We start from the raw sequence: 27,977 nt of genomic DNA on the forward strand, positions 1-27,977 counted from the left end.
CAGAATTCAGATTTCTGTTTGCTTTAATTACAACAGTCTATCTCCAGCCTTGATCTAAAGGTTAAAACTTAAGCCTTTCTAAATAAAGTATGCAACAGCATGATAATATGGGACAAGGCAAGTCACAACAAAACTGACAGGCTCTGCTTGCTAGACTCAACAAATCCAAATAAAGCAACCTGTAAAACCAGTCCTGAGCGATGGGTCTCATTCAGGGAAGTGAGGGGCTGAGAACTACTATGGGACCAGCTGCAACAGATCCGAATGGTTTCAGTACTGAGGTATCTCTTATTTTATTTAGAGGGGGAATACACTTCTCCAACCAAGCCAATGCATCAAATGCTACCATGCAGGAAGTGACAGACAAACCCAGAGCATCCTAGCTATTACATTCAATCTTCAGATTATGAAAAACAATTACCCTCCTAGATGAAAAAAAAAAAAAAAAATGAATATGTTGCCACCACATGCAGTACTGCAATCAGTTACACTCTGTCACGGATAGAAAGCCATATACAATGCTCTGTAGGAATCAATCTGTAGCAGATGAACAACTATTTGCACCAGTATGACTATTCCTATGTGACCCCTCATCTGCTGTTGCTCAGTTAGACACTGGAGTAATTGAAACTATTGCCAAAGATGGGTGGAAAGCTGGTTCCATTATTCCAGGCATTCTCCCATACAGCAGGAAGATCCTACCTACAACTGTGTTTGTAAATCCTAAAACTGCTAGTGTATTCAAAGCAATGGCAGCAAAGCACCAGCATATAGGATGCAGACTATCACAAACCTCTGAGTAACTCAATTCAAGAAGCATTTTGCAGCTGTCACTTCTGCTTCCAATCCTATTCAAAAAAAGACTCCAATAATGAGTGGGTTTTGCTTACCCTCTGGAAAGGAAGGCAAACCTTGCCAGAGTGCTGTGCTAGATAACGCATGTCCACGCTGTGATCCTTGAGCTTTACCTTGTAACTCCAGACCCAGGCTCTTACCTCCCCTACTCCTTTTGCAGCAGTAACTAAGCTCCAAAGGCTAGCATTTGATGAGGAAAGGGGAAGAAGGAGAATAAACAAACAAACAAACAAAAACCCTGGTCTCCTCACTGGAAGTTTGGAGCAAAATAGCACCTAAGAGACTACTTTTAGCGTATCATAACAGACCATATGTGCTCAGACTTTTCCAGACAAGCCAGTAGAGCTAGTCATCCCTACCTTATTTTAAATGTTTTTGCTTCCAATCAGGATCACCTATATCCCTATAGAAATCCCTGATAAAAATAAAAGACTGCTGAGACATGGAAGAAACAGTTCGGACTCTTTATTGGTTGTAGTTTCTCCCTGAAATCACAGAAAAGGGCAGACAAAAGCAGCCCACAGTAATAAAGTTTAAACCTCAGGTTGCCTATCACTAAAGGTGGATGATCACAATTTAGGAGGAGAGGGCACAATGGAATAAACATACATCCTGACCCAAAAGACCCATAAGAGAGCAAAACAATTTGACTCATATAAACTAGCTCCATTCACCTTCCCAAAATTTCTTTTCATGTCAATCCAAGGAACCGTTTGATTAAACGGCCTTCTGAAAACACATGGAAAATATCTAAACTTAATGAATAATACCATAAAAGCAGCAAGGAGTCATAGCCATTGTCAAAATTGTCAAGTGTCCTGACTGCAATCACTTCTATGTAAAAGTCAACAAAGCTGATGAAGCTGACACAGAAGCAAGAGTGGAAGACTGAAAAGCAACAGTTCTCCCAGGCCTGATGCTAAAACACTTGTGCCCTCAAACAAATCTATGCAGAACAGACTCCAAGCAAAGATCCCTGGGAGACTTATTTTTGTGTAACTCTTGGAAGCCAGCAGGCTCCTCCTCCAGCTGCTGTTAATCCATTACATTCACTCACTGAGGCAAGCACACACATCAAACACACTGTCATTTCTTTGATGTGCTGTTCTTCAGAAGGGGAACGGCAGGCAGATTAGATTCCTTCATGTAGTGATCTGACAGGGCCTGTAAACATCTTGTGCAAGGACTGCTGCACGCTGAGAGGAGGAGCAGATTTACAATAGCTTCCAGACCTTCTTCAGACCCAATTAGCCAAGATGGACGCTGGAGACCTGGGGGAAATTCCAGTGGATTTAGAATACTTCCCCCTCACGCACTCACAGCAGCTGAACATTCCACGAAAACATCTTCAGTTGGAAATCCAAGGGAAGGATTCAGCAAAAGTCAACAACTGGATGACCAGTCAGTCAACTGCCTCCGTACATACTGGAAAGCATCACAACCCCTGAAATCTATATGGATGGATACAGCTCCAGCTTGTTATGCAAGTCACACACAGCATTGACTAGTAGTGTTACTACGTCCTGTAACAAATAAAACCTCCACCAGTCTAGCATTTCCCCAACTACAACAGGCACTCGTCTCCAAGAGGGCACCAAGTATGTAACAAGGCACAAAAAAGGCCTTAAAACACCCCCAAAAATAAACCCAGGTTTTGTTTCTCCATTCCCCTTGTCTACTTCTTTCCCACTCCAAAAAAAAAAAAAATCTGAATCTGTCTAGTATTTACATAAAGACTGTCCTTTTCAATTTAAGAGTTAAATGCCACACAGCAGATATTTTGATGATACAAAATTTTGAGTAAAAAAAACCAAAACTGTCACAAACCATTTCTACCTATCTGCTTCCTCCTTTTGGATCCTTATTTGAGACACATTACACTTCTTACCATAACTGTCTATGAGAGACAGCCCTTACCTGGATTACGAAACTGACCTAATTGAAAGATAACAGGGAAAACATTATTTTTCAGCCGAATCAGCTATGTAAGCCAATTCCCCACGAAGCTGCACAAATACTACAAGGGGAGTTAGACACGAGCGTGGGAAGTGAGCAGTAACTGTTCAACCCATTGCTGCTATTCAGAAGATGTTTTTGACCTGCATTCCCCGCCCCCCCTACACACACACCATGATCCTAACTCCCTCCCTTGGGCCGACACTAGGCACTCATTTGATCTTGTTATGGACCATTCAGGGAGCTGTCGTGGTTTAACCCGGCCGGCAGCTAAACACCACGCAGCCGTTCGCTCACCCTCCCCCCTCCCTCTCTGGGACGGGGGAGAGAAATGGAGAGTGAAGCCCGTGAGTTGAGATAAAGACAGTTTAATAAGACAGGAAAATAATAACAACAACAACAATAATAACAATTATAATAATAATACAATGATGATAATAGTACTACTACTACTATGTACAAACAAGTGATGCACAATGCAATTGCTCACCACCCGCTGACCGATGCCCAGCCTCACCCCGAGCAGTCCGGCCCCCTCCCCCCGGCTAGCCACCCCTATATATTGTTTAGCATGACGTCAGATGGTATGGAATACCCCTTTGGCTAGTTTGGGTCACCTGTCCTGGGTCTGTCCCCTCCCAGCTCTTGCTGCACCTCCAGCCTGCCCGTTGGCAGGACAGAGCAAGAAGCTGAGATGTCCTTGGCTCAGTATAAGCACTGCTCTGCAACAATTAAAACATCGGGGTGTTATCAGCACTCTTCTCATCCTAAGCCAAAACATAGCATTCTACCAGCTACTAGGAAGAAAATTAACTCTGTTCTAACTGAAACCAGAACAGGAGCTAAGCTGTCTGAAAACAAACAGTGCATCCCTGGGAAGCACAACAACTCCAGAGCAACTCAAGCTACACAACTCAACTGTGCTACCCTGACTTAATGAGGTAAGTTTGACCAATTCAACCTCAGAACTGTGTTTCTTAGGCTATTCCAATTGCAGTACATAATAAGCAACATCAAACTTAATTTAAAGTAGTTTATGCTAGTACAGTAGTCTAATGCTAATGCATACCCATAACTGGTCAATTGCTCCAGCCCAGATGACAAATGGCAATCCAAGATTTTGCATCCTCTAAGTGTACGCTGAAAGACTGAGCTTACCTGAAACTACTACTGGTTACTGAACTATCACCTGTCCCTTCCCAGCGACCACTTATTTAACAGCTTTTCTAGTACCATAGCTTTGGAGACTTAAGAAGTTTCCACACAGATCACCACTATCTCTGTAGATTGATGAGTATGTGAGTGTTCTGAGAAATTAACAAAAACAGTTCCTAGTTGCATAATACAGCATCTGTACAGAGGAGCAGGAGGATTGAGTGCAACAGAAGCAAGCTTAGACACATTAGAAAAAGTGCAGAGCAACTGGCAGAAGGTGAGGAATACAAGAGAAAAAGCAAGCTAGAAACACAAAATCTGAAAAGACACTTTACCAAGAGAAAGGTAAACCAACAATACAAAAAGAAAAATAAAGTTGGAAATTCTGTTCAGAGTAGAATGGCTGTCACAGCTTCAAGGCTCCATCTTCCAAGCCATGAAAAAAAATAAAAACCATCTACAGAGAAAAGTTTCTTAGCTTGACATTTCAAAACAATACCGCATTTTAAAGTCAAGGCCAGAGACAAAGGAAAGCAATGAACCAGACTCAGTAAGATTTCTAACCCACGTATATATTTAATAAATGTAAGACCAAATATTTTTCCATTTAAGTAGGAGCTAATCAGTTAATCAGGAGTTAATTAGCCACATTAGCCTGCTGAGAACTACATATTTCCTTGGAGATCTGCTCAAGTCCCAAAAGCAACAGCAACTTGTTTAAGAACCCTCTCTACCATGTGAAACTGCAACGCAAAAAATACTAGTGATGAAGATAATCTAGACTAGCTTCTCAGCTCTGGAAGTAACTTGACTTTAAATAAGTTTGTATAAAAGAACAATGCAGCAATACATCCAGGTATATAGTTTCTTTCTGGCCTTTGCAGTTTGTTTCCAGTTTATACCCTGAACCAAGACTGCAAGTCCAGTATTAAAAAATAGCAACAAAACAATGGATTGTCAAATATGAAACAGCAAAGAAAAGGCAAACATCTGTGTTATAAAGGAAAAAAATGCAATGAAATGTAAATTCTACAATTCTGCATGATTTAGTTGGATCACTGTGTGGTGATGGTGGCTGGGATAGAGTTATTGTCTTCATGGTTGCTTCTATGGTGCTAGGTTTTGGATTTGTGATGAAGACAGTGTTGATAACACGCTGATGTTTTAGTTGTTGATGAACAGTGGTTACACAGTTGAAGCCTTTTTTTCCTCATACTGCCCTGTCAACAAGGAGGCCAGAGGCACACAAGATGCTGGGAGGGGATGCAATCTGCACAGCTGACTCAAACTGGCAAAAAGGATATTCCATACCATGTGGCATTGTATTCCACAAACTGGGGGAAAGCTTACCATGGGTGCTGCTGCGTGGGGACTGGGTGGGAATCAGTCAGCTGGTGGTGGGCAATTGTGTTTTACATCATTCTCCCACCCCCTCCCATTTATTTATTTTTTTAAAGTGAGTTTAAAAAAAATATTGAACTCTTTATCCCAATCCATGAGTTTTCTAGCTTCTGGCCTTCTGATTCTCTTGCTCCATCCCACTAGGGAACAAGCGGGAGAGAGCAAGATGCTGTACAGTGCTTAGGTGCCTACTGGGATTGAACCACAACACACTGTAACAACAACTAAATACTGTCATACATAGACCCATCCAAACAAGGATTTTTTTTCCACTGATTTGCTTACCTGGTCTTTGCAAAATGGTTCAGAAGTTCCCACAAAGTCTGTTGACAGAGAAAGGTATCTTGCAAACGGGAGCCATCATCTAACTGTAATGCAATCCGAACCTATAGGAACAACACAGTAAATACAAGGATTCAATGAAAATTTCTTCACTACAACTTTTTTCAGTGTTTTCTATGATCTTTGGAACCTGCTAACCAAAAATCGTGACTTTCTTCTAAACACTTTCTGCAAATTATTACATTAGATAAAAACAATTAGTATTTAATGATTGTTTTAGAAGTTAATATTCAGAATAGTTCTATTCTACTATGAATATTATGATTTTAGTTCTTTAGTAAATAGCTCTCTTTGGGCAATTCATTCAGTCTCCTCTCACATCACTGAAAAATTAACGTGACAGTGCAACTTCAATTTAGAAAGATTTGCAGAATAAAATTAACAGCTTTGCTTTCAGAGTCCAAGCCCACAGTACACATTTAGCACTGCTAGAAAAATTACCACTTTAATAATGTCACATGAATCTGTTGTATTCCTCTCAGCTGCACAACCTGTAACATATTTTCTTAATGTGAGAATGCATAGCATGATACTGGCTAATGTTACTATCTGCCTACAGAAACAGCGGGACAGTTGATTTCAGTTTTCAGTGCAACTCAAACATCCACCAACCTGACCAGCATCATTTCTCCAAGGATTTCTCTAGACCTTACAACTCATTTCTCCATAAATTATCATCAAAAATTCTAGAGGACATCCATTTGATTATGAAATATTTTAAGACAAACTATGCTCCTAGCTTCCCAAAAATACTAGTGATGGTAAGAAAAAAGGGAGCCCTTATTAAAAAATAAGTAAATAAATAAAAACAACCTGCTCTTGATTCAGAAGACAGAGAAAAGAGTCACATTATTTTTCAAATATTGTGGTGTCTGTGCAAACTAACAAGCACAACTATAAGTTCACTACAGTTGATCTTCACTTCAATGACTGTATATCAACTCAGAGCCAAAGAGAAATCACAAATTCAGAAATTTTGAAGATGAGGTTTGGCTAGCCATCTTCAAAAGGGACTGGAGAATTTGAAATTTTAGCTTCAAAGACAAGAGGACAGTGTAGTGTTGAAAAGCACATTTCAGACCTGCTTGACAGACTTTGAAGCAAGCATATTTGCCAGTAAGAGTCAGAAGATGCAGAGGAATAGAGGGAACTCAGACTAAAGCCTACAGAGTTTCCAGAGAAAGTAAGCAGGAATATGGAGGACCTTTTGAACAAGCAATTGGAGAAAATCTAACAGGAACAGGTGAGAACAAAACCTTGAGGTCAAAAGAGAATTTGTTTACAGAAAGGTGTTCAACATCATTAAAAGCATCTGACAGGCTGAGAGGGGATGGAGTTACGATATGCATTCTGAGCTTCAGCTGTGAGAAAGTCACCAGGAACTTTGAAGAGAACAGTTACAGTGCAAGTGTCAAATTCACCTTTAAATAGGGTGAAATTTGAAAACTAGACAGTGACTGTAGCAAGTACATTTAGTAAACTTGCGAAGGAAAGGGAAGAGAGGGAAGAGCTTGCCAAACGGCAACACAAACTTGTTTAATTTTTCCCCAATGTTTTGCTAGTAACCCGTGTTTCAGCACAGCAAAACGAAAAACAAAAAAAAACGGAGAAAGCCTTATGAGTTTTACACTGAATTCAGGACAAAATGAATGCTGGCATGATTATGTTTCCTCTAGTAATCAGTAACACAGTCTGAGATCTGCTCTTCTAAATGTTCATTAGCTCCTTTAGTACTGTTCAGCTCATATACTTTCTAACAGCGTCAAAGGCAGTCACATACCCCAGTTTTTAGAGGGCTTTGATTAAAAAAAAAAAAAAAAAAAAGCCATATCCTGAACTGAAACACAGCCAGAGAAAGGCCAATGCAAGAGTCCCAAATGACATATCCTCACAAGCAATTGAGAGGCTCTGTTTTACACTAGCTGAAACTTTACAGCAAGTGGCTTCACAGCTATATAAAATTAATTCCAATAGCCCTGGCAGAATTGAGACAGCTTCATAAAGTACAATTCCAACACAGCACAAAGCTGTGTTGACTTCAGCATCAACATGCAAAAGAACTTCTCTGAGGAAGAACAAATAGCATACTTGCACATCCACACAGAGAAACAACAAACATGATTCAGAACTATCTTTCTTAAGTTACTGAACACCTAACCAACTATTAACACGTTGAAGAAGACTATATGTGCAACTTGCAATTCACTGATGCTTCCTAGCTACCAAATTTTAACATGCAATTTCAGAGTGCATTAATCAAAAATGTCAAAAATAATTCTGGATGTTCAGGTTCTTAAACATCTGCATATGGTGATAGGAAAAAAAAATGGGATTAGGCCTTTTCCAACTTACAATGTGAATGTCCACATTCATCAGCAGGTGCTCATGCAGCTTCTACATATTCTTCAGACAATTTCTACCAAAAATCCCCATGGCAACAACAAAAAAGCAACAAGGAACTTCCAAAATGAATACACTGAAGTCACAAGGAAAAAACTCTAGCAGCTGAACAAGAGATTGAGGACAGTAGAGCACCTCAGATGTAATCTCTATCTTTGAGAGAATATTCAGACTTCTTTCCCAAGATGTCTACCTCTACATTTTCCCCAATTATCTGACCTGTCTAAAGAAGAGTTTTTAAAAAATCCCTATTAGATAGAACCTAGTATTTCTAGTCAACTATGGTTGTTTAAATCCACAAAAATCAGCCTTATTCAAAAGCCTACGAAGGACATAAGACTAGGACAACAACAAAAGCTTTCTTTCAATCTGTTTTAATTTGTCCCCCCCAAAATCTGCATCCTTCCCCTTCCCCCAGGAAATTAAAATAGACACCACACACTCCAGTAATCTGCAGTGTTTTCCTTGGAAGAACGTGTTTGTAATCTGCCACAACTCCTGCCAGTCCTTGCAGGACTGCAAATTGTGATCTGCTGGAGACAGGAATTTTTCTAATAAAGAAATCAGTGGCATCATCAACAACTAGCCAACAAAACTATGTAGTTTCATACTACCATTAACATGACCTCCTGATTTCTTCCGTGCTGAATACAGGCCTTAGATTTTTCTCATCTACAGCAGAGTGATGACAGCTGACATCACCATTCCATAAGAATCCAGCCCTGAAATTCAGACTGCCAGTTGCATCAGTTTTTTGGGCAACAGTTCAAAGCTAAGTATGTCACAGAAGTCACATTCAGTCCATTAGAAAAAGTCTTTCTCAAAATCCCTGGCTCTATATAAAATAATAGGAGATAATTGGCACTGGTCTAAGTTTACAAACATATAAGCAAAATGTCAATAACTTTATCACTACAACTGTACCGATAGCACCCCTAGATCACCTGCCATTACATCATTTTTACCACATAACATGTTTATGTTCATTAATATCTCTGCATTGTTTTAAAAGTTCTGTCTCCAGCTGTTAGAATGACGTGCATTAAAAGATTTAAGTCTCCTAAACTTGACAATAATTCCTACAGAACAAAGCGTCCATAAGCCCTTTGCAAATAATAATAAATAGGAACATTAGAACAATGCTAAACACAGTACATGTCAGAGAAAACTACAAAGCTGTGTGAACATATCGTGAATTCTTTAAGAATTTCAAATTTTAGTTGAAACTCAGAAGCAAACTACAGTAACAGAAATAGAAATTAGGAAAGGGAACTAACGCAACTGCTGAGCAAAGCCAACAGCGATCTTTAACATCTTATATATTTACGTCTATTAAGTTTTCCAGCCCCCTAAAAGATCCCCTTGCCCACCAACACATCGCTGGAACACCACCACCATATGGATCGTAAGCAAAGACTTCCAGCTCCTAATTTCCTACATCCCTTTTTTCACCATGCCTCCACTATTCTTCAGCTGGTCTTCCACTCGTGCATTTTGATCAAGCCTGAACATGTTCCTGCTCACTAAACATGACAAGATCATATCCAGCATGCCTGAAAAACTAAACAAATCAGGTCACACTGTGAAATGAACATACCGTATTTCCAATTCCCGCTCTGTTGCAAGAGACTGGCACCATCTCCAGCTTGGCATTGTTGGGTAGTCTGGCGAATCTCCACTGTAAAGAGAGATCCAATACACTTCTCTGAAACCTGAAGAAGAATACAGTAAATGAAGACACCAGGAACCATCGTATGCAACCTTCAGATCACTTTAGGGACTGGCAACAGTGCAACATCCAGGTCTGAAGCAACAGAACTCTCCACAGACTGGTTGGAAGCCATAGGGTAAGATGGTACTGCCTATCCAAAATACTAAAGGTTGTAGAGGTCAGAGATAAAATCCTCTAATTGTATTCCTACTCAGGTTTTAAGAGATAAACAACTGCTGAATACCTATTCACATGCTGCATACAACACTAAATAAAAATGTATTTTACTGCCAGTGAGATGAATAAGCTCTTGATTTTTATACTGTAAAAGTATATAGTCAAAACAGTAGGTAAGACAGAAGAGTCCCTATCAGTCTGTCAACTAGCAAAAAAGTGAGTGAGGCAGGGAAGGGAGTGTTTTCACAGAAGGTACACAGGATTTCAGCACACGTCCTAAAAGTGAATGGAACTCAGCACTAGGAGAACCACAGAGCTTAACTCAAACAAATAAACTTTTCTAGAGAATAACCTTAACTGTACAGCACGGACCTCTCTCCCGTGATAACTGCGAATGATTTCCTCGTGCGCTATCACGCAGCACCTACACAGCTGTGGCAATGACTAAAACAAACACCAGCCTCAGTAAACAGCTAAAGGACGCCTTGGGCCCCTCTAGGCCGCCCGCCCACCCGCCACAAGAACGCCCACGCCGAACACCAAGCAGCTCCCACGCGTGTTTCACACAGGCCTCCCCGGCCGCCCTCGGGACAAGGCCATGCTCAGTGAACGGGGACAGGCGGGCGACACGGCCGGGCTGCAGGCCGACGGCGCCGTCCGCAGCAGGGAGAGGAGGGGAGAGGGGCCGGGGCCGGGGCCGCGGGCACCGTGCGGGCGCCTCGCCAGCAGCGCGGCCCGGCGCGGGGAGCAGCCGCGGGCGGCCCGGGGCAGGGCTTCCGCCGGGCCCGGGCGCGGCGCCGGGCCGGGGGAAGCGCAGCCGCCCGGCAGACCCCCGCGGTGAGACTCACTTCAGGCCGTACTCGCCGGGGCTGCCGCCCTGCTTCCTGCAGACCTCCTCGAGGATCTGCGGAGAGAACAGGGGCGTCAGGGGCCGGCCCGCGGCCCCGCCGCCGGCCGCCCCCGCCCCGGACCCACCTGGAGCAGCACCGTGCCGGGCCCCACCCGCACCGTGACCCGCCGCCCGCTGGGGGCCAGCACCGACACCACGGCTCCCCCCCCGCCCGCCGCCGCCATCTTCCCGCCCGCCGCGGCGCTGGCTCCCCGCTGCCGGGGCGGGGCCGGGCCGCCCCCGGGCCGCCCCCGCCCGCGGCCCGCCCCGCCGCGGCCCCGCCTCGCCCCGCAGCGGCCGAGGGCGCCGGGGCCGGCAGGCGCAGAGCGGCTCCCGGCTCCCAGCGGCACGGCCGGGGCCCGGAGCACGAGCGGCACCTAGAACAAAGGCAGGGAAACGGGGTAACGCGTGCCCGACGAGGAAGGGAGGGCAGCGTGCGACAGACACGCGGCCGGTGGCACAGATTCGCTCGGCTTCTCGGAAGAAGGGCGAGAAGGCAGAGCAAGACCCTCCGGCCTTCCCCTCCACGAAAAGCGAGGGGGCCGGGGGCCGCGCCGGGGGGCTCCGGAGGAAACGCGAGGGGCAGAGGGACAGGGCCCGGCCCTGCTCGGCGCTGCCCAGCACCGCGGACACGGGAGGGCCCGGCCCGGCATCAGGGAGCGCTCTCCCGAGGCGGGTGACGGAGCAGTGGCTGGGGCAGCCCGGGCAGGCTGCGGAGTCTCCTCCTTCCTTGGAGATCAGAAGCCGCCTGGGCGCCGGCCCCGAGCAGCCTGCTCCAACAGGTCAAATCCTTGAGCACGCCGGCGCTGCGAAGTAGCAGATGTTCGTAGGCAGCGGACAGCACGCGCACCACCAGCAGTTCTTCACCCTAAGCCGTAAGGGTCTGCTGAGGAGCTGCGCACTCGTGTGCTGAATGTACGGCAAGAATCCTCTTCTGCAGATGTAAGCTTTTTCCTCTTGAGCAAGCAGTGATGACAGTGACTAAAGACTGAAAATACCAATGCTACAAGAAAGGTAGCCCTTGGCAAAATATAAGAACTATAGCGACAAACTCATTTCAGAGAGAAACTCAGAAGAGGGAGCATTATGCCCATGGTCAAATGAGTGTCTACACAGTGTCACAAACAGAACACTAGTGGTAAGACAGATTAGAGCATCCCACTGCCTAAGAGAGAGAAAGAGAGAAAAACATTGAGCACCTTGCAGTTAGAGCCTTCTGGACTTCCCAAGTTAGAGGTTGTATCTTTACATCTAATATCTGCTGGATTTTTCTTACACAAACATGCTCAGCTGTGTTTTGAGCCCCCTTGTCTAAGCTTTTGGCATCCACAAGATCCTGAGGCAATGGGTGCCACAGTTCTGTTGTGTTGCATGACAGAAGTACTTAATTATGCTTTAGAACTTATTCTTTGGTGTTCCCCAGCTTTTATTAAGACAATCACTAATCATTCCCCACTACCATCTCTGTAACACTCATAAGTCCATCAACATATTTCCTGTGATTCCCTGCCACTGTAAGAGCATTCTGCTGTAGAATATAATGTGAAGAGGCATTACAACTTAAGGGTAAGATTGTCCTGTAAACTTTCACATGCCTACAAAAGGGGTAACGAATATCCATGGTGTGCAAGTTCTCCATCTTTAAAATAAGGTAGAAACCCAGAGCTCTGCAAGTACTTATCACAGAACAAAAATATCCTGCTGTTCCACCTTCAACAGAAGGTATGAAGAAAAAGGAACGATTAAAAAGGCTATGTTAATGTCAGCTGCTGAGGTGGAGCAGCCATTCAATTTTAAAAGATACATCTTGGTTTTCATGGAGCCCAAAAATTTGGTCTTGTTTCTGGATGGGGTTGGTTCTTATTTGATGTCTGAAAGAGGCAGCTGTTTCCTCTTTTGCATCTGAGAGTGACACATCCCTTAAAGAAATGTTGCTCCTGTTAAAAAAAATACCAATGTAATTTGAGCCAAAAATTTCCAAGTGGCTGGATTAGAGAGATGAATCTAGCTTTTAATGGCATATCATAATCAGAGAGTTGCATGGAGGTTAATGGTCAAATTTCATATCCAGAGCCACTTCTAATCTGAAATATTTATCTGAATTTAGAAGAATTAGGAGAGAAAGAAGGGAGAGGAAACTACAACCTGGAGTTCATTAAAGTGCTACAAAGTAATAGGAACTCATTAGGGAATTGCTGAAAATATCTCTAACAATTCAGATTTCTGCCACTGTCAGGATAAGAGCATGCCTGCAAATCTACCAGGTGAGCCTCAGCAAAACAACATCCACCATGCTAAAAAGTGCATAGAAATTGCTTTTCATTAGCGATTACAGTGAATAAACTGTAGAACAATCTTTCCCTAAAATCACTTTTTAGGCAGCTAGATGTGCTTTGCATTATGGAGATATTTCATAATATAACTATGCATGTTTACATTCAGTCACACACTCACACAGAGAATAATGCAGAAGTTTGTTTCTCAAAAAACAATGGGGGAAAAAAATATTTTCTTTCAAATGGATAGGAAATTAACTGTGAACATCTAGAAATACTTTGCAAACAGTTCCAAAATATCATACAGAATAGCTATTTATCAGAGTAATGACAATACTGTAAAGTATTTCTTCCTGTCTTTACTAATGGTATGTACTACTAATCATGCTGAGTCCCACTAACGTTCAACTGGGTGCTTCCAACCACACATCACTTTGTACTCAGGCTATGAAGGGACTGTGTTGCCCTGTTGAAGTTCCTTTACCCCCCACCCCCACTGATAGCAGAAGAGATGGTGGTAAAGTAGCATGACCATGCAAAAGTGAGATTTTATCTGTTGGTGAGTGGCCTTCTGTGGGGTAACTTACATCTTCTACCCCTTCTTCCCTCCCCCCACCACCACCACTTTGACCAACTTTTGATCAACTTGAGACCCAATAAATGAGCCAAGGAACTTTAACTGAGCCAGGGCCACAGAGCATCTGAGATCAGGTGCAAGAATGCTGCCTGCCAAAGGGAAACACCTGAAACACAAGTCCTTGCACGGGGCTCCCGGAGAAATCCTCCCAGCTTCTGATAGGGAAACATCAAGAGGTCAAGTCCTGGCAGAGTACTAGGGAATTTCAGAACTGTCTCATTTCCTGTTGTATAGCATAGTTCAATACGCTTCAAAATACTGAATTACACTACGACATACTGGAACATTTTATACAGGCTATTTCATTTTGAGAGGTACTAAATTGAAACAGCATCTCCCTTCACATTACTCCCAATGGTTAAAAATCTCTTGTTGGCCCCCTACATGCATCAACACTAACAATAAAAATGCCAAATCTTCAGTGTGTGGAGGAGGCGTCCAATTCTTTTGCTGCTTTCTCTGAGCTTTCTTCCATATTGGGTGCAATCTACGTAGGACAGCTCTAACCAAAGGACTAAAATTTAGTGAAGCTGTTGCATTGATGGATAGTATTGCACAGTTCTCTGAAATCTGCATGCACTCGGACGTTCCCTCAAATTCAGTGTGTCAGAGTTACATTGTACCAAATTTAAATGTAGAATTTTCTAGAAGTAAGAAAGTAGTCTCTCATGCCATACCCTGACAGTCTTACACTCTTCTAACAGCCCCCTTCCTCCTTCATGACAGAAGTAATACAAACATTTGTCTGGACTTTGGAAGGATGACAAGTAAGAGTGCTCTGAAAGAAACCCTCCTCCTGAGTTATCTGAAACAAGAGATACAGGAAAGCTGGAGGGAGCCCTGTAAAGCCAAGACAGGAATTATTTAACTTCTTAGCTTCCCCTCTTTGGACAAAAGCCCAAAGATCTGCAACATTAACATGTGCTTCTTTTTGCCCTAAGGTTCTTTCAGTGCCACCCGTGAATGCATCAGCTGGTACAACGTGTTACAGAGTCCAGTAACTCCAGATCTGCCCAACGAGAATCAAGAACATAAGCCCATCAGTGTGACAAACAGCACCCTTTTCTCTTAAGAAAGTAGGATGAAGTTTAGCAACATTATCTGTCCCATTTTCTTGTTGTAGCTAGTGGAGTATGAGCTCCTGGAGTTGTTTATGCCAACTACTCCAGAGATCCCAAAGCACTCAGGACCTACAGATTAACATCTTCAGACACTGTGCAAACTAACCAGCTGCACCTCTGCTCTGTCAGCCTTGCAAATTCTCTTAACTTGCTGTAGCTGGTCCTAGGGACCAATTGCTCACACTTATCATGGCCAGTGAGGAAGGGATCTTAAAAGGTGGCGCAGTAAAAGATAAAGTGATGCAGAATTGTGCTGGGCCCAAAAATGTATTGGGGGTGACTGGAGGGTTACCTCAGTTTAACTTTTTTTTTTTTTCCTGGTTTAGGATACTGATGGTACTATCAGCATTTAAATAAAACATTTAGAAAAAAAAATCTCACTGAGGACAGAGCTGGGACAGGGTACGTAAGAGTAACTGAACAAGTAAAGAAAAAAAAAGTGATAATCCTATTGTGAAATCACAAGCTATGCATGTAGGAAATTCAGAGCTGAGGATGTTTTAAAAGTCCAAATGTGCTAAGGCAAAAAGTGTAGTTGCAGCAGCTGAACAGCCTTAATTCTTGCCCAATAATTAAACAAAACAAACAAACAAAAAGTCCACTTATTATTTCAAGGATACACTATTTTCACCTTTTTGATGGAGGATACGTTAAATTTCCTCATAAAGGCAGCCTGTTTCCTTGCTCCTCTCTTGAGGGCTGTTGAATTGTAGAATCATAGAACTATTAGGGTTGGACAAGACCTCCAAGATCATCCGGTGCAACCATCAATAGGTGCTCTTGAAGTGCAAGAGCTGTCCGTTTGGGTAACTAAACAAAGGAATTATTTCAAGTGTGGCATTTTGTCTGCATTCCCTCGGTTTATAACACTGAATTCTGAGCTAGTTACAACATTTTTGTGACATGCTTTGCTCTTACAGTTGACAGGCGTCCTAGTAACAGATACTTAACGCTACTTTTATGTCGGGGATTTTTTTTTTCCTTTAATTGCTGGAAATGTCATAACAGTGGAGAAAACCAGGGAGAGCCGCTAGACGATAAGCCTAACGAGCCGCGAAGGGCACCCAGAAGTCCCTCAGAGGCGCTGAGCGCTGCGGCCGGCGGCGGGCGGGGCGAGGGCCCCGGGAGGAGCCCAGCTGGGGGCCGCCGCCCCCGGCCCCCCGCGATCCTCCCGCACCGCCCGGCTCGCCCGCACGCTTACCGAGTCCTGCGAAAAAGCCCTCTGCTAACGTCCCCTCTAACTTTAGCCGCGGCAGCTTCGTTCTCCTTTGTCCCCGTTGCAGCGGCGTCCCCCGGCTCGGAGCCGCCGACGGGCGCGGAGCGGAGCGCCCGTTTACCGGCGGAACGACGGCCGCCGCCGCGTCGCCGCTGCTCGCCGGCCGCGGCCCGCCTGGGCGCCCCCCGGGCCGGCCGCCGCGGGGGGTGCGGGGAAGAGCGCGACCCGGGGGCCGGGGGCGGCACCTCCCGCGGGTGGGGGGCGGGCGGCACCGCCCCTACGGGGCCGGGGGGGCGGAGCCGCCGCCAGGAGCGCGGGGGGTCGGGGGGGCGCCGCCGCCGGCGGGGCTGGCACGTGCGGGCCCTCGCGGCCACACGGCGCCGTCGGGCGGCCCAGCCCCCCCCGCCGCCGGCCGGCCCGGGCCGGGAGGAGCCGCCCCGTGCCCCCGCCGCCCTGCGGGCGAGGCTGGCGGGCGCCGCCGGCCGCGGCCCCGGCGCCGGCAGGGGCGGCGATGGCGGCGCGGCGCGGCGGACGCCCCGACGGAGCGGCCCCGCGCCGCGGCACTGGCTCGCCGCGTCGGTGCGGCGGGCGCGGCGCAGACCCCCCGCTCCCTCCGCCTCGCTCCGAGGGGGCGGAGGGCAGGGCAGGGCGGGGGCTGGCCGGCTGCTGCCCCACGCGGCGCCCGGGCTGGCGGCGCCCCCGGCGCGCTCCCCGCGCACTCCGTGCCCCTCTGTCATGCTCGCCGCCTGGGAGCGGGCGGCGGGCTCCTGCGCCGGCAGCCGCGCCGCCGAGCCCGCGCCGCCGGCGCTGCCCTCGCCGCCCGCCGCCGACCCCCGGCCCCGCGGACGGCGCGGCGGGGCGCGGCGGAGCGCGGGCGGCGCTGCCCGCCGCCGGGGACTGGCTGCTGCTGCTGCCGCCGCGGCGAGCGGCGGGTGGCGGCGGGCGGCGATGGGCACGGCGGCCGTGCACCTCCTGCTGCTGCTGGGGCTGCTGCACGCCGGGCCCGGCGGCGAGGGCAGGAAGGGCTGGCGGCGGCGGGGTCCCGCGGTGCGCGAGCGCGGCGAGGCGGCGGCGGCGGCGCCGGCCGAGAGCTTCCCGCTGGACTTCACCGCGGTGGAGGGCAACATGGACAGCTTCATGGCGCAGGTCAAGAGCCTGGCGCAGTCGCTGTACCCCTGCTCGGCCCAGGCGCTGCCGCACGACCTGCGCCTGCACCTCCTGCACAACGCCTCGGTCACCTGCAACGACGGCAGCCCGGCCGGGTGAGTCCCGCGCGCCGCCCCCCGCCGCGCTCGCCGCCGGCTCGCGGCGCCCCGCAGCCCCCGGCCCCGGCCCCGGCCCCGGCCCCGGCCCCGGCCCCGGCCCGCCGAGCCCTCCCCGCGGCCCCGGCCCCTGCGCGGCCCCGAGGGCTGTGGCGCCACCGCGCGGCGGCGGGCGGCTCTGCAGCGACAGGTGCAGCGCGCGGCCCGCGGGCGGCGCGGCCCGAGCCGCTCCCCTCGGCGGGCGCCGGCGCCGCCGGCCCCGGTGCCGCCGCCGCCGCCGCCTCGCCCCCGCCCCCGCCACGTGTTCCGCGCGGCCCCGGCGCTGCGGGCGTCAAAGCGCCGCGGTCGGGCGCGGCTCCCGCTAACGCCGCCTCCGCTCTGTCCGTCCGCAGCTACTACCTCAAGGAGTCCAAGGGCAGCCGGCGCTGGCTGCTGTTCCTCGAAGGTGAGCCTCGCGCGGCTCGGGCCGGGGCCGGGGCCGGGGCTGGGCGGGGGGCGGCCCGGTGCTGGCCGCCTTCCCCCAGCCGTCGGCCGGAGCCGAGGTCCCCGGCCCGGGGCGGGGCGGGGGCGGCTGACCCCTGTTCTCCCCGCCAGGAGGGTGGTACTGCTTCAACAGGGAGAACTGCGACAGCCGCTACGACACCATGCGGAGGCTCATGAGCTCCAAGGAGTGGCCCGCGACCAGAGTGGGTGAGTGTCCCCGTCGTGCCGTGGGGACGGCCGCCGGTCCCTCCCTGCCCCGTGGGGACGGCTTCCCGGAGGCAGCGCCCGGCGGCCCCCTCGTCCCGGTGGGCGCGCAGCCGCTGCCGGGCGCCTGCTTCTGCCTGGCCCCAGCACGGCCTCTCCCACGCAGACGGTTCCTGCGTGAGTACGTGCAAATAATGTGCCTCTGCTCGCTCGCACAGTCATGAAGGCACAGATATGCGTGTGTTTGGCTGTCTGCTTATGGCTGGTGGGCGATACTGGTGTTTTGAACTCTCGCCAACGTACTCTCTTTAGTTTAAACGTATTCACATGCTGACAGACCTGCTGGGATCTTCATAGTCTCGTTTTTGTCATTTGGTTTCCAAAGAAAGCTGCTCTTAATCCTGTCAGAAGCACTTGGACCTCGTAATCTGTCCGTCAGGACAGCTGTACTTTCTTGCAGAATGGGCTGGATGGGTTTGCGGACAGTAGTACTGGCCCTATGTGCCGGGCAGAAATGGGGTAAATTGTCTGGGCCTCTTGTGTGGAGCTGTGTGATTCCACCTCCTCCCCGTTTATAATTGTATAATGTCACTGAAGCAATCACAGTGATTCTCGGTGAAAGCATATGTTTGGGGTACACATAAAAGTACTTTTAGCTTTTTGACTTTCATGCATAAGATGGAATTAACACCCAAGACACACACTGGACAACAGGGCTCCAGAGTCAACAGAGAAATGTTGAACTTTCCTTTTCATTCTTGGTGCTTATACTCAGCCCTTCTGAAAACTCAGACTTCTCTCATTCGCAGACAGTGAATCCTACATTTGCAAATATCGTCTTTGACCTGGTAGGATTTGGTGTTTGGGAAAGTGCTGATCATCTTAAGTATGTGTTCATAGGTTCTGTTCTGTTCTACAGAAACTATACTACTGAAGCTTTCTAGACAGGCTTCATCTGTACCACAAATCAAATTCTGAAAGTCACATATGCCTAAGGGCAGATTTACAAATGTTCATTCATCTTCTCTAACCGATGTTGTACATTGTGAACGTTTGTTTTCTACGTGGTCAGAGATTCTGCTTTAGACTCATACAGTTACTCTGAAGTCATACACTGTCATCGGTATGTTTCTTGTTTCTTTATGTCCATCTGCAGGAACTGGGATCCTGTCATCACAGCCAGAGGAAAATCCCCACTGGTGGAACGCGAACATGGTGTAAGGAGAGACTGCTTCTCCTGCTTTTGGGGCTAACAGAGTGCTACTGAGACAGATTAAGACTAATGTCTGCAAGAGGAAATTGTACGTTTCCTCATTTGTTCCAGTTCACCTCTCTAACTAAAGTGTGCTGGCAAGGTCTGGAGAAACCCAAGTTCAGTCTGCTTGGAGTTGTGGGGTGATCTAATGAAGAAAAACTGGGGATAGCTCAGAGAGCCTTCTCAAATAAATGAAGTGGCAAATACTGTTGTGAGCAGGGGCTGATAGTGTATTGTACGTTTGCCAGTTTGAGAGGAACATGGAGTAACTCTTTTAGTTCAAAGAGGAGAAATGAGAAGGACATCTGTTTATGCATGCATCTATATGTGAGGAAAAAGCAGAAGAGAGGGGATGTTCATGAAGCACACAGTTTCCCTGTGACAGGTCACCCACCATATCAGTGGGACAGCTGAGAGCAAAATTGTGGCCCTCTGTTCTGTCCACCAAACTTAGTGCTCCAATTAGATTGAGAAAACAGAAATTACTTGTTGATTTAACTCAGTAAAACTACCAGTGTTCAGAAGAAAATTCAAGACAGAGTTGCAATTGTCACTTTGTGTGCAAGAAGGTATGTTAAGTGTCTAAGTGGACAAGAAATGCTTCCTTTTCCCCTCCCCAGAATTTAATTTTCATCTAGTTACTTGACCCTATCCTCACCCCCTCCTTGCATGTCTAAGGAACATCAGTACTCACACAACTCTTTTACAGATTCATCCCTTATTGCTCAAGTGATGTTTGGAGTGGTGCCTCTTCCAAGTCCGAGAAAAGTGAGTGTTACTGATGGGTTGTTGCTGCCACAGACATCACACATTAAAGGATATGGCCAGACTTCTGTGAAACAACATGAATGAAGAACAGGCTTTTCTTGCTGAAGGGCAGGAAAGAATATCAAGCTACTTCCAGATAAAACATCCTGATCTCTTTAGCTCAGTCTGTTTTGACATAGTTCAGAGCCACTGCTTGCAGAGATGTTACGCTGATGCAGTAGGCAAGGATTAGAGGAATTAAATTCCTTTTAGATGAATCCCCAGGTTCCATCCAGCACACAGCAAATTAAGTGGTGTAGCTGAGGAACCATGGTTTGTTGCGTGCAACTTTGGCTTTGTTAGTCTGAGAGGCGAGTGAATTTAGTTTCAAACTTGAATGAGGAGGATATCTCTCCTCATGTCAACCTAAAGCTATCTGCAGGTTTCTTTGTAAAACAGAGTAGTTTGCTTGTGTACAATCCTGTTTTGCATCAGCTGTCATTTTGATAATGCCAAAACTCTAGGAGTCTGCTTAATGGAGTCCTCTGCCAGGTTAAGCTGGATTTCATGCAAGTGAATTGTTCTACATCATGTAGTTCTTTGGGTTTCCCAAGTGAAGCAGGATTGGTGCAGTAATACTTGTATAAGCAAGGAACTTTGTCTTTGCCTTTGTTCATGAAGAGTTTTCTTTGAACAGAACGAAATTACTGCTGATGTACACTGCTGTGAAAGAAAGAGGTAGGCCTAAGATGCTCTGTGATGTGGCACTGGAAAGGCAGGAGGTTGCTGTTTTTCTTTGAGTTGATCTTTGAGCTCTGACCTTAAACCAGACACCTTGTTACTCAATGTCTCTTCACTAACTAGTATCAAGAAACTGATGACTTGTGGATACCAAAGTTATACTTTCTGTCACAGTAAGGACCTTTTCATTTTGTAAGTTTCTTGTGTTGTTCCTGTGAAGCAGCTACACTACAGCAAACAGTGTTTTGGTGGTGCCTGGGAATTGGTGCAAGTGTAATATGTCTTGAAATGTGGCATGTCCGAATTGGCTTTATGGACTGGGAGAATACTCACCATGAATAGAGAAAGGGTCACAGCACCTTCCTGGTTTGCTCTTGTTTTCCTTCTCTTAGTTTACCGGTTCCTATGCACTGCTGTAGGAAGGCCTGCTTGTTTTCTTTTTTGTTTGTTTGTTTTTATTCTGTTTGCTGTCTATTCACTTCTTTCAGGGAAGTTCTGTACTGGGAGAATATTTCTTACTAGATTAGTTTGATACAGGTAGAGGAAATGGGCCTGCTTTTAGATTCATGATTCCTTCATAAGGTTCTTAAGCATTTGTGGAGAGGAAGCAAAAGATTTAACCTGGACAGGAAACAGTTTTATTGATGCTGAGGTCTCTGTTCCAGATGAATATGCCTTCATGGGAGCATTGATCATTCAAGAGGTTATAAAGGAGCTTGTGGGAAAAGGTCTTAGCACCGCAAAAGTGTTGCTGCTAGCAGGGAGCAGGTAAGTGTCTACAAGAATTCCTGTGGTGAAGACAGGAGATCTCCACAGCAGAAAGCTGTTAGGGATGAGCTAAATTCCTGAAAAATTTCTTCTAGGAATGTAGTAACTGTAATATAACAAACTCTACATCTGTTCTCAGTTTTCTCCTTTGGGTGGTACAGCAGGAAATGATAGAAGTGTATTTCCTCAGCTTTTGGTCCAGGTACATTTATAAGAAAATAACAGGGTAAAAGATTTGCAAGAGGGAGGGGATGTGTTTATTCTGCCCTGCATTAAAAATGCTGGCACCTGTGGATACGTGCCATGAGACACATGTGCTGAACCTATTCACAAGACATCTGATTAAAAACTCAGATTTGCCTGTCACAGATGCTCTGAATCTTGTTAGGTTGCGCTGCTGTGATACACTCAGCATATATTACACGGGTGTAATATAGACAAATTCACTCTTTGCCACTTCTCACTTGAGATTCTTTCAGGTTTTGAGCAGCCAAAACTCTTGCAAGTAGTATAAAGCCTATATATCTCCCAAAAGAAAGAACTAGAACTGGATTTTGTTTCTGAGGTACCAGATTGTTACTCAGAGCTGGCTTTATTTCAGAACGTTTTGCAAAGCAAGGAAATAACTTGGTAACTACTAACTGGATTGTCCTGTGGATAGAACCAGTTGTTTTGAGTGTCACTGCTAAATATGTACACTAGCCAGCCATTTAATAGCTACACCAGCATCATCACTGCAGTACTAAAATTGCTGTTACAGTGCTGGAGGAACAGGAGTGCTCTTGAATGTGGATCGAGTGGCGGAGCAGCTGGAGGAGATGGGTTATCAAGGGATTCAGGTTCGAGGCTTGGCAGACTCTGGATGGTTCCTGGATAATAAACAGTATCGCAGAACTGACTGTATCGATACCATAACGTGTGCTCCAACAGAAGCTATCAGAAGAGGAATAAGGTACAATCACATGCTCTAAAGCATGCTTTTATACAGGATTAATAGTGGAAAGATGTTCGTAGAATCATGTTCTCCTCTATCTTCATAGAATTGTAGAATGACTTAGGTTGAAAGGGACCTCAAAAGATTATCTAGTTCCAATTCCCCTCCCATAGGCAGGGTTGCCAACTGCCTAGATCAGGTTGCTCAGGGCCTCATCTAACCTGGTCTTGAATACCTCCAGGGATGGATCATCCACAACCTGTAGGCAAGCTTTTCCAGTGCCTTGCCACCCTCTGAGTGAATTTTGATCTTCCTGTATTTTGATGTTTTAAGAGTATTTATTATCTAATGTCAGTGTGGGTTTTTTTTCACTTTTTTTTTTTTTTAATAAAATCAAATTTCAAATATAGGTGTGCAAAAGAATGTGCAATTGCAGATGCCCTCAAATGCATTGATAGGACAATGTAGCCAAGAAAGAATGCTGCTTTTATTAAGCTGGAATGATAACCAGGACAGAAATATAGCATGATATGGATAGACTATTGTTAAGATGTCATTATGACATTCATTCTGTTGCTTTGTCTTCCAGGTATTGGAATGGTATTGTTCCTGAACGCTGTAAGCTGCAGTTTAAAGAGGGAGAGGAATGGAACTGCTTTTTTGGATATAAGATTTATCCTACTCTTCGATGTAAGTATCAGAGGAGAGAGATAAAATGGATTCTAAGGTTTTCTCTGTATTCACGGCTAACTTACTAGCCATTCACTGTCCAAATTTTTTGTCTTCCTAGGTCCAGTCTTTGTTGTCCAATGGCTCTTTGATGAGGCTCAGCTTACTGTAGACAATGTACACCTCACTGGCCAGCCTGTTCAGGAAGGGCAGTGGCTCTACATCCAGAATCTGGGCAGGGAGCTGAGAAACACCTTGAAGGATGTAACGTAAGTCTTTCAGTAAGGAAAACTCACTTCCAGAAGAAGTATTTTATCCAATATTCTAGCAGTGTTTCTCAGATCTCTGGTGTCATAGATTTGGTAACTATGCTTAGTCTACACCAAGAATCTTGCTGGTTTTATTTCTGAATAAGTGCAAAGTAATTTCCAGGTTCACAGTTACCAGTTGTCCTTATTAAGTACTGATCATGAAACACTGAGATAGCTGAGACAACAGAGGAAGAACCATTAATGTACTTTATTTGCCGCATGCAAGAGCGGGTATTCAGGAGTCTCTTGTAGTAGATGTACACTATTAGGCAGGATGGAACCCCTTTTCCAGTCCAGACAGGTTTTATGCCATGATAAGCTTCTCTGTTTCTAAAAGCTTTGTCAGGGCAGCAAAAATTCCACTTTCTGCCTAGTCCAGAATATTCTATTGAACAGAAGTTAATTTGTCCTTCCAAGACAAATCCTAATCCATGTTTCCCTTTTTTTCTTTAGTGCTAGCTTTGCTCCTGCCTGTTTGTCTCATGAGATCATTACACGCAAGTGAGTGATTTTACAGATTCTGTGAAAGGTCAACACGGAAACAGTAGGGGAATTAATCAGTTCTGATAACCTGACCCTTCTGATACAATCTGTGTGGTTTGTCTTTTCAGTCACTGGACGGACATCCAGGTGAAGGGGACATCATTACCCCGTGCCCTGCACTGTTGGGATCGGAGCCTACATGAGAGCAACAAAAATGGGAAAGCCCCTCTGAAGGGTTGCCCAATTCATCTGATTGACAGCTGTCCATGGCCCCACTGCAACCCCTCATGCCCCACTATCAGGGACCAGTTCACAGGGCAGGAGATGAATGTGATCCAATTTCTCATGCACATGGGTTTTGATGTTCAGAAGATGGCACAGCAACAGGGCCTGGAGCCCAGTAAACTTCTGGGGATGCTCAGCAGTGGTAACTAGGAAAGGATCTTCTGAGGGGCAGGGAGATCAGGAGGGGACTCGGGGCCCTTCTCCCACACACTCTAATCTTCTTCCTTAAGCTCATGCAGGCTGGTGCATGCTCACCCCCCATGCAGGCAGAAACCTGTACACAACCACATGTTCCCGCACTCTTGCACACTTAAGATGTGTCAAGAAAAAAAAATGCGATTTCTTGCTTACACAATTTGTCTGGAACTTGTTACCTCCAAACTCGAGGGATCACTTCTGGCCATTCACATCCTCTTCCTGTATTAGATTGCCTTGTGTAAGACAGGGAGTAGTAAAGCCATAAATAGCAGCAATGAGAACCTTCCCCAGATCTAGGACTTCTTCCCTTGTCATGAATTTTACATCATAGACTCGATACAAGTGGTGAAAAAAGCAAGCACTGGATTTCTTTTATCCAACAAGAAGTGAAGGAATGATTACATGACTTCCTGGAGGTCAGCATCTCATGATATATCATAACATACAAACAAAGGACATGTGCTAGGGATGGACACTCTTGTAATCAATTTACTTCTGTATTATTTTATAAAGTGACTTTTTTATTACTTTTTTAAACTAAGCAAGAAATATAAATGATATTGTTTTGTAACATATTTTTTTTTAAATAACGAAGGAACCTCTTGCTACTTTGGCAATGTGGACATATTTATTTTAATATGTAAAATGCTATTTATAAGGGCTGACCAGAGAACCATTCATATGTCTTTGTAAAGTTGTATATGCTGCTCATTTGGGTGGGTTTTCCTTATGATCACTTGTGCCTGGGAGAGGGCTGAGGGGGGTATTGACATTTTATATTAATTAGACTTCAGTGTTCCACTTGCAATATGCTTTGTCATTGTTTCTGTAATGAAGAGTATGTGAGGTCTAAGTACAGATACTTTCACCCAGCATCTGCTGTTTGCTTACTTGCACAGCATTTTCAGCTTGAAGTTTGTGTTTTGTCAGGGATTCAAGGGCAGTGTATTTTAAGATGCAGAGAGATCTGGTTTTACAGCAAAGGCCACTATTCTAGTTAGAGAAATATTTGATTTGATCAGACTATCTGGTCTGTCTTAGAAGGTGAAGCATTTGAAGAAAAAAAAAAAAAAAAAAGAACACAAGTCAAGAAACAACATACTGCTATTCTACTGATTGCTTGCAAACGTGCCCACCTCAGAGAACATACATGTATAGAATCCTCTTTGTAATGGGAGGAGAACAAGGGAGAGATCAGGAATGTGTGGCTGAAGCACACACTTCCAAGAAAAATCTTACCAGGTTAAAAGGGTAGCACTATGTGTGATGTTTGTTGTCATAGGTGAGTAAAAAAGCAAAAACTCCAACCATTCAGTTACTGGTTACAGACTTCAGCAAACACTTGGGCAGTACCACATAGGAAATTAGCAGTCCTGCTGTGCAAGATGGGGTTTATTACACATTTAAGATTAAAAGGAAAAAAAATAAGTAGCTAAAGACAAAATGGATGGTGTTCCCAGAAGAACAGACATACAGGAAAGCTATCAGTGGAGTTTCCGTATTATTAATATAGGGGTTACTTTTACTTTTTATGTTTTATTGACTGATGTAAAATTGTTCTGACTATATTTTTGGCACTAAGTTGAGAGGCTTCTTCAGTACTGAGAATGTTTGAAAAAGCATATGGGAAGATGGGATTCCTTTGAGGGCTGGAGTCATGTGAAGTCAATCAGTATAAAGTGCTGGTACTTGAGTAGTAGCCAGAATTTCTGCTATGCACTAGTTTGTCAGTTGGGAGCATCAAGGGAAACTGCTGAAGTACTACATCAGTAGTTCATAGAATGACTACACACAAGATAATGCATCTATAGATATGGCAAGTGCCCTAGTCTCTGTCCATCAATGTCCTTCTACTAGGAAAAGGTAAAGTATAAATGCCACTACTTATGTTTGCAATATTTTTTGCAGAGCTGACTACCTTCATTACTAAAGCATTAAATCAAAGGCTAATTTCTAAGAGGCTAAGAATGTTCAGAGGAGATAAGTGACATCTATTTTTCTTGGGAGCAGAGGGAAAAAAATCCCTGGAGGTCAGTGATCTCATTTAGCTTAATATGGCTCTGCAACAGTCTTTCAAAAGGTATAACAGGAAGCAGAAATTCCTCAGAAATATTATTAAGGGGGAATTTGGCTAATTTATTAGGAAAAAAAATATATACTAAGTGGTTGCCAGCAGTAGCTGGGAACTGCAATCTGTAACACAGGTGGTCATTTCCAGTTCTATATTTCTTCTTGTACTTGTGCAATAAATAATTTTTCCAAGCCTTTGTGATTCTGACACTCCTAAGTTCATCCCCGGTGACATTTGCTATGTGGAAGCCAATGTCAAAATGGGTAAGACTGGAAGAATTCAGTACCATGTGTTTGTACTCAGATCTTATGGCTAGATGAGATGTTTTCTATTAGACACCCATCATTGAAAAGTCATCTCTATCAGGATCATGTGATTGATCCAAAATTAAAAGGCAACTAAGAAATGAAAAGTTGTTAGCAGAGGTGTCTATTTGCACTACATGATTATAGTTTCCAGACTCAGACACTGGGCACGTAAAAGTTTCATTCGTAAGATGGAGGGCAGAGCCCATAACTATTTACTACAGCAATGGCTGCTAATACACAGAGGCTCTAATGATGTTGCAGCAGGCTGATTGAAACTTAACTTTTATCCAGGTAAGCAGTGAGCCCCTCTTTATCCCTGACTGCGGAGAACAGCAGACCTGAGCTAGTAATGCACACCAAAAACACTGGTGAAGACCACGGGCAATTATTATCTGTCAGGCTTACTGGCTGGAACTGCATGCTGAAAGTGCTGCACTGGAGAGAAGAAGGGTACAGAAGGGCTGTGATAGAGAAAGGTGCCCCGTTCCTTTGACCAGCAATGTAGAGGCAACATCATTACTGTGAAAACACATCGACAGTGTGGTAGCAGCTGTGGGACAGCATCGCCACTGCTATTCCTTCCTCAGTTCCACAGTATCTGTTGCAGCTGTGGTGCAGCTGATCAAGATTTGCTCTCTGTGCTAGCCATTGCTGCTCCAACCTCATGGCAGCACAGCTTTGGTGTGGAATTTGGGCTAAAAGTCTGGATGTTTTAGTAGTCATGGTTTCTTCTGGGTTCATCAATTCTCACTTTGTAGGATGTTGTGATTTACCACTTAGGAACCACTAGTCTGATGTGCAGGCATGTGTGCTTTTCAGTACTCATTTTAATTGCAAAGCTTCCATGTCATTCACCAGCAAATGACTGGCCCTGGATCTTTCAAAAAAACCTGCAACAGCATGCAGAATCGTTCCCTGTTCAGCACAGCAGGGTCTCAAAGGAGCAGTGCAGCAAGCTGCCGTGATGAGGTGCAAGAAGCTGTGGGTTTCTATTTCAGTACCTTCTATGTGATACTTGTTTACACCTTTCTAAAGTGGAAAGAAAACTGAAGTGCTTTGGAAATACACCCGTTAGATGCTAGGAAATCAGACTGGTGGCAGCACCTGGAGGCCCTGGGAATC

General features: G+C 45.7%; 2 protein-coding genes across 9 annotated transcripts in view; one reads left to right on the top strand and one right to left on the bottom strand.

The window, feature by feature from the left end:
* The window catches only part of ASPSCR1 (ASPSCR1 tether for SLC2A4, UBX domain containing), a 56,666-nt gene extending 38,763 nt beyond the window's left edge, over positions 1-17,903 (bottom strand). The window contains exons 1-4 of one of the 8 annotated variants that reach the window (XM_072025552.1): positions 10,973-11,121; positions 10,846-10,901; positions 9,707-9,821; positions 5,653-5,753 (exon numbers count right to left, since the gene is read on the bottom strand). In XM_072025552.1, coding sequence (XP_071881653.1) covers positions 5,653-5,753; positions 9,707-9,821; positions 10,846-10,901; positions 10,973-11,071 — 371 coding nt within the window. In that variant the 5' untranslated portion in view covers positions 11,072-11,121. Of the gene's footprint in view, positions 1-5,652; positions 5,754-9,706; positions 9,822-10,845; positions 10,902-10,972; positions 11,123-16,121; positions 16,262-17,797 lie in introns of those variants that run through there. The other 7 variants (XM_027471576.3, XM_027471571.3, XM_027471569.3 and 4 more) reach the window with 7 other exon arrangements.
* NOTUM (notum, palmitoleoyl-protein carboxylesterase) lies at positions 16,808-25,561 on the top strand. Its single transcript, XM_038165253.2, has 11 exons — positions 16,808-17,398; positions 17,791-17,843; positions 17,993-18,088; positions 19,242-19,302; positions 20,050-20,108; positions 21,494-21,596; positions 22,357-22,548; positions 23,120-23,220; positions 23,321-23,468; positions 23,964-24,011; positions 24,122-25,561. Exons 1-11 carry the CDS (start codon positions 16,872-16,874, stop codon positions 24,426-24,428), a joined length of 1,695 nt encoding a protein of 564 aa, XP_038021181.2. The 5' UTR covers positions 16,808-16,871; the 3' UTR covers positions 24,429-25,561.
* Positions 25,562-27,977: the final 2,416 nt, after the last annotated feature.

Source organism: Anas platyrhynchos, chromosome 19 (genome assembly GCF_047663525.1).
Source record: "Anas platyrhynchos isolate ZD024472 breed Pekin duck chromosome 19, IASCAAS_PekinDuck_T2T, whole genome shotgun sequence".
NCBI classification, from domain to species: Eukaryota; Metazoa; Chordata; class Aves; order Anseriformes; family Anatidae; genus Anas; species Anas platyrhynchos.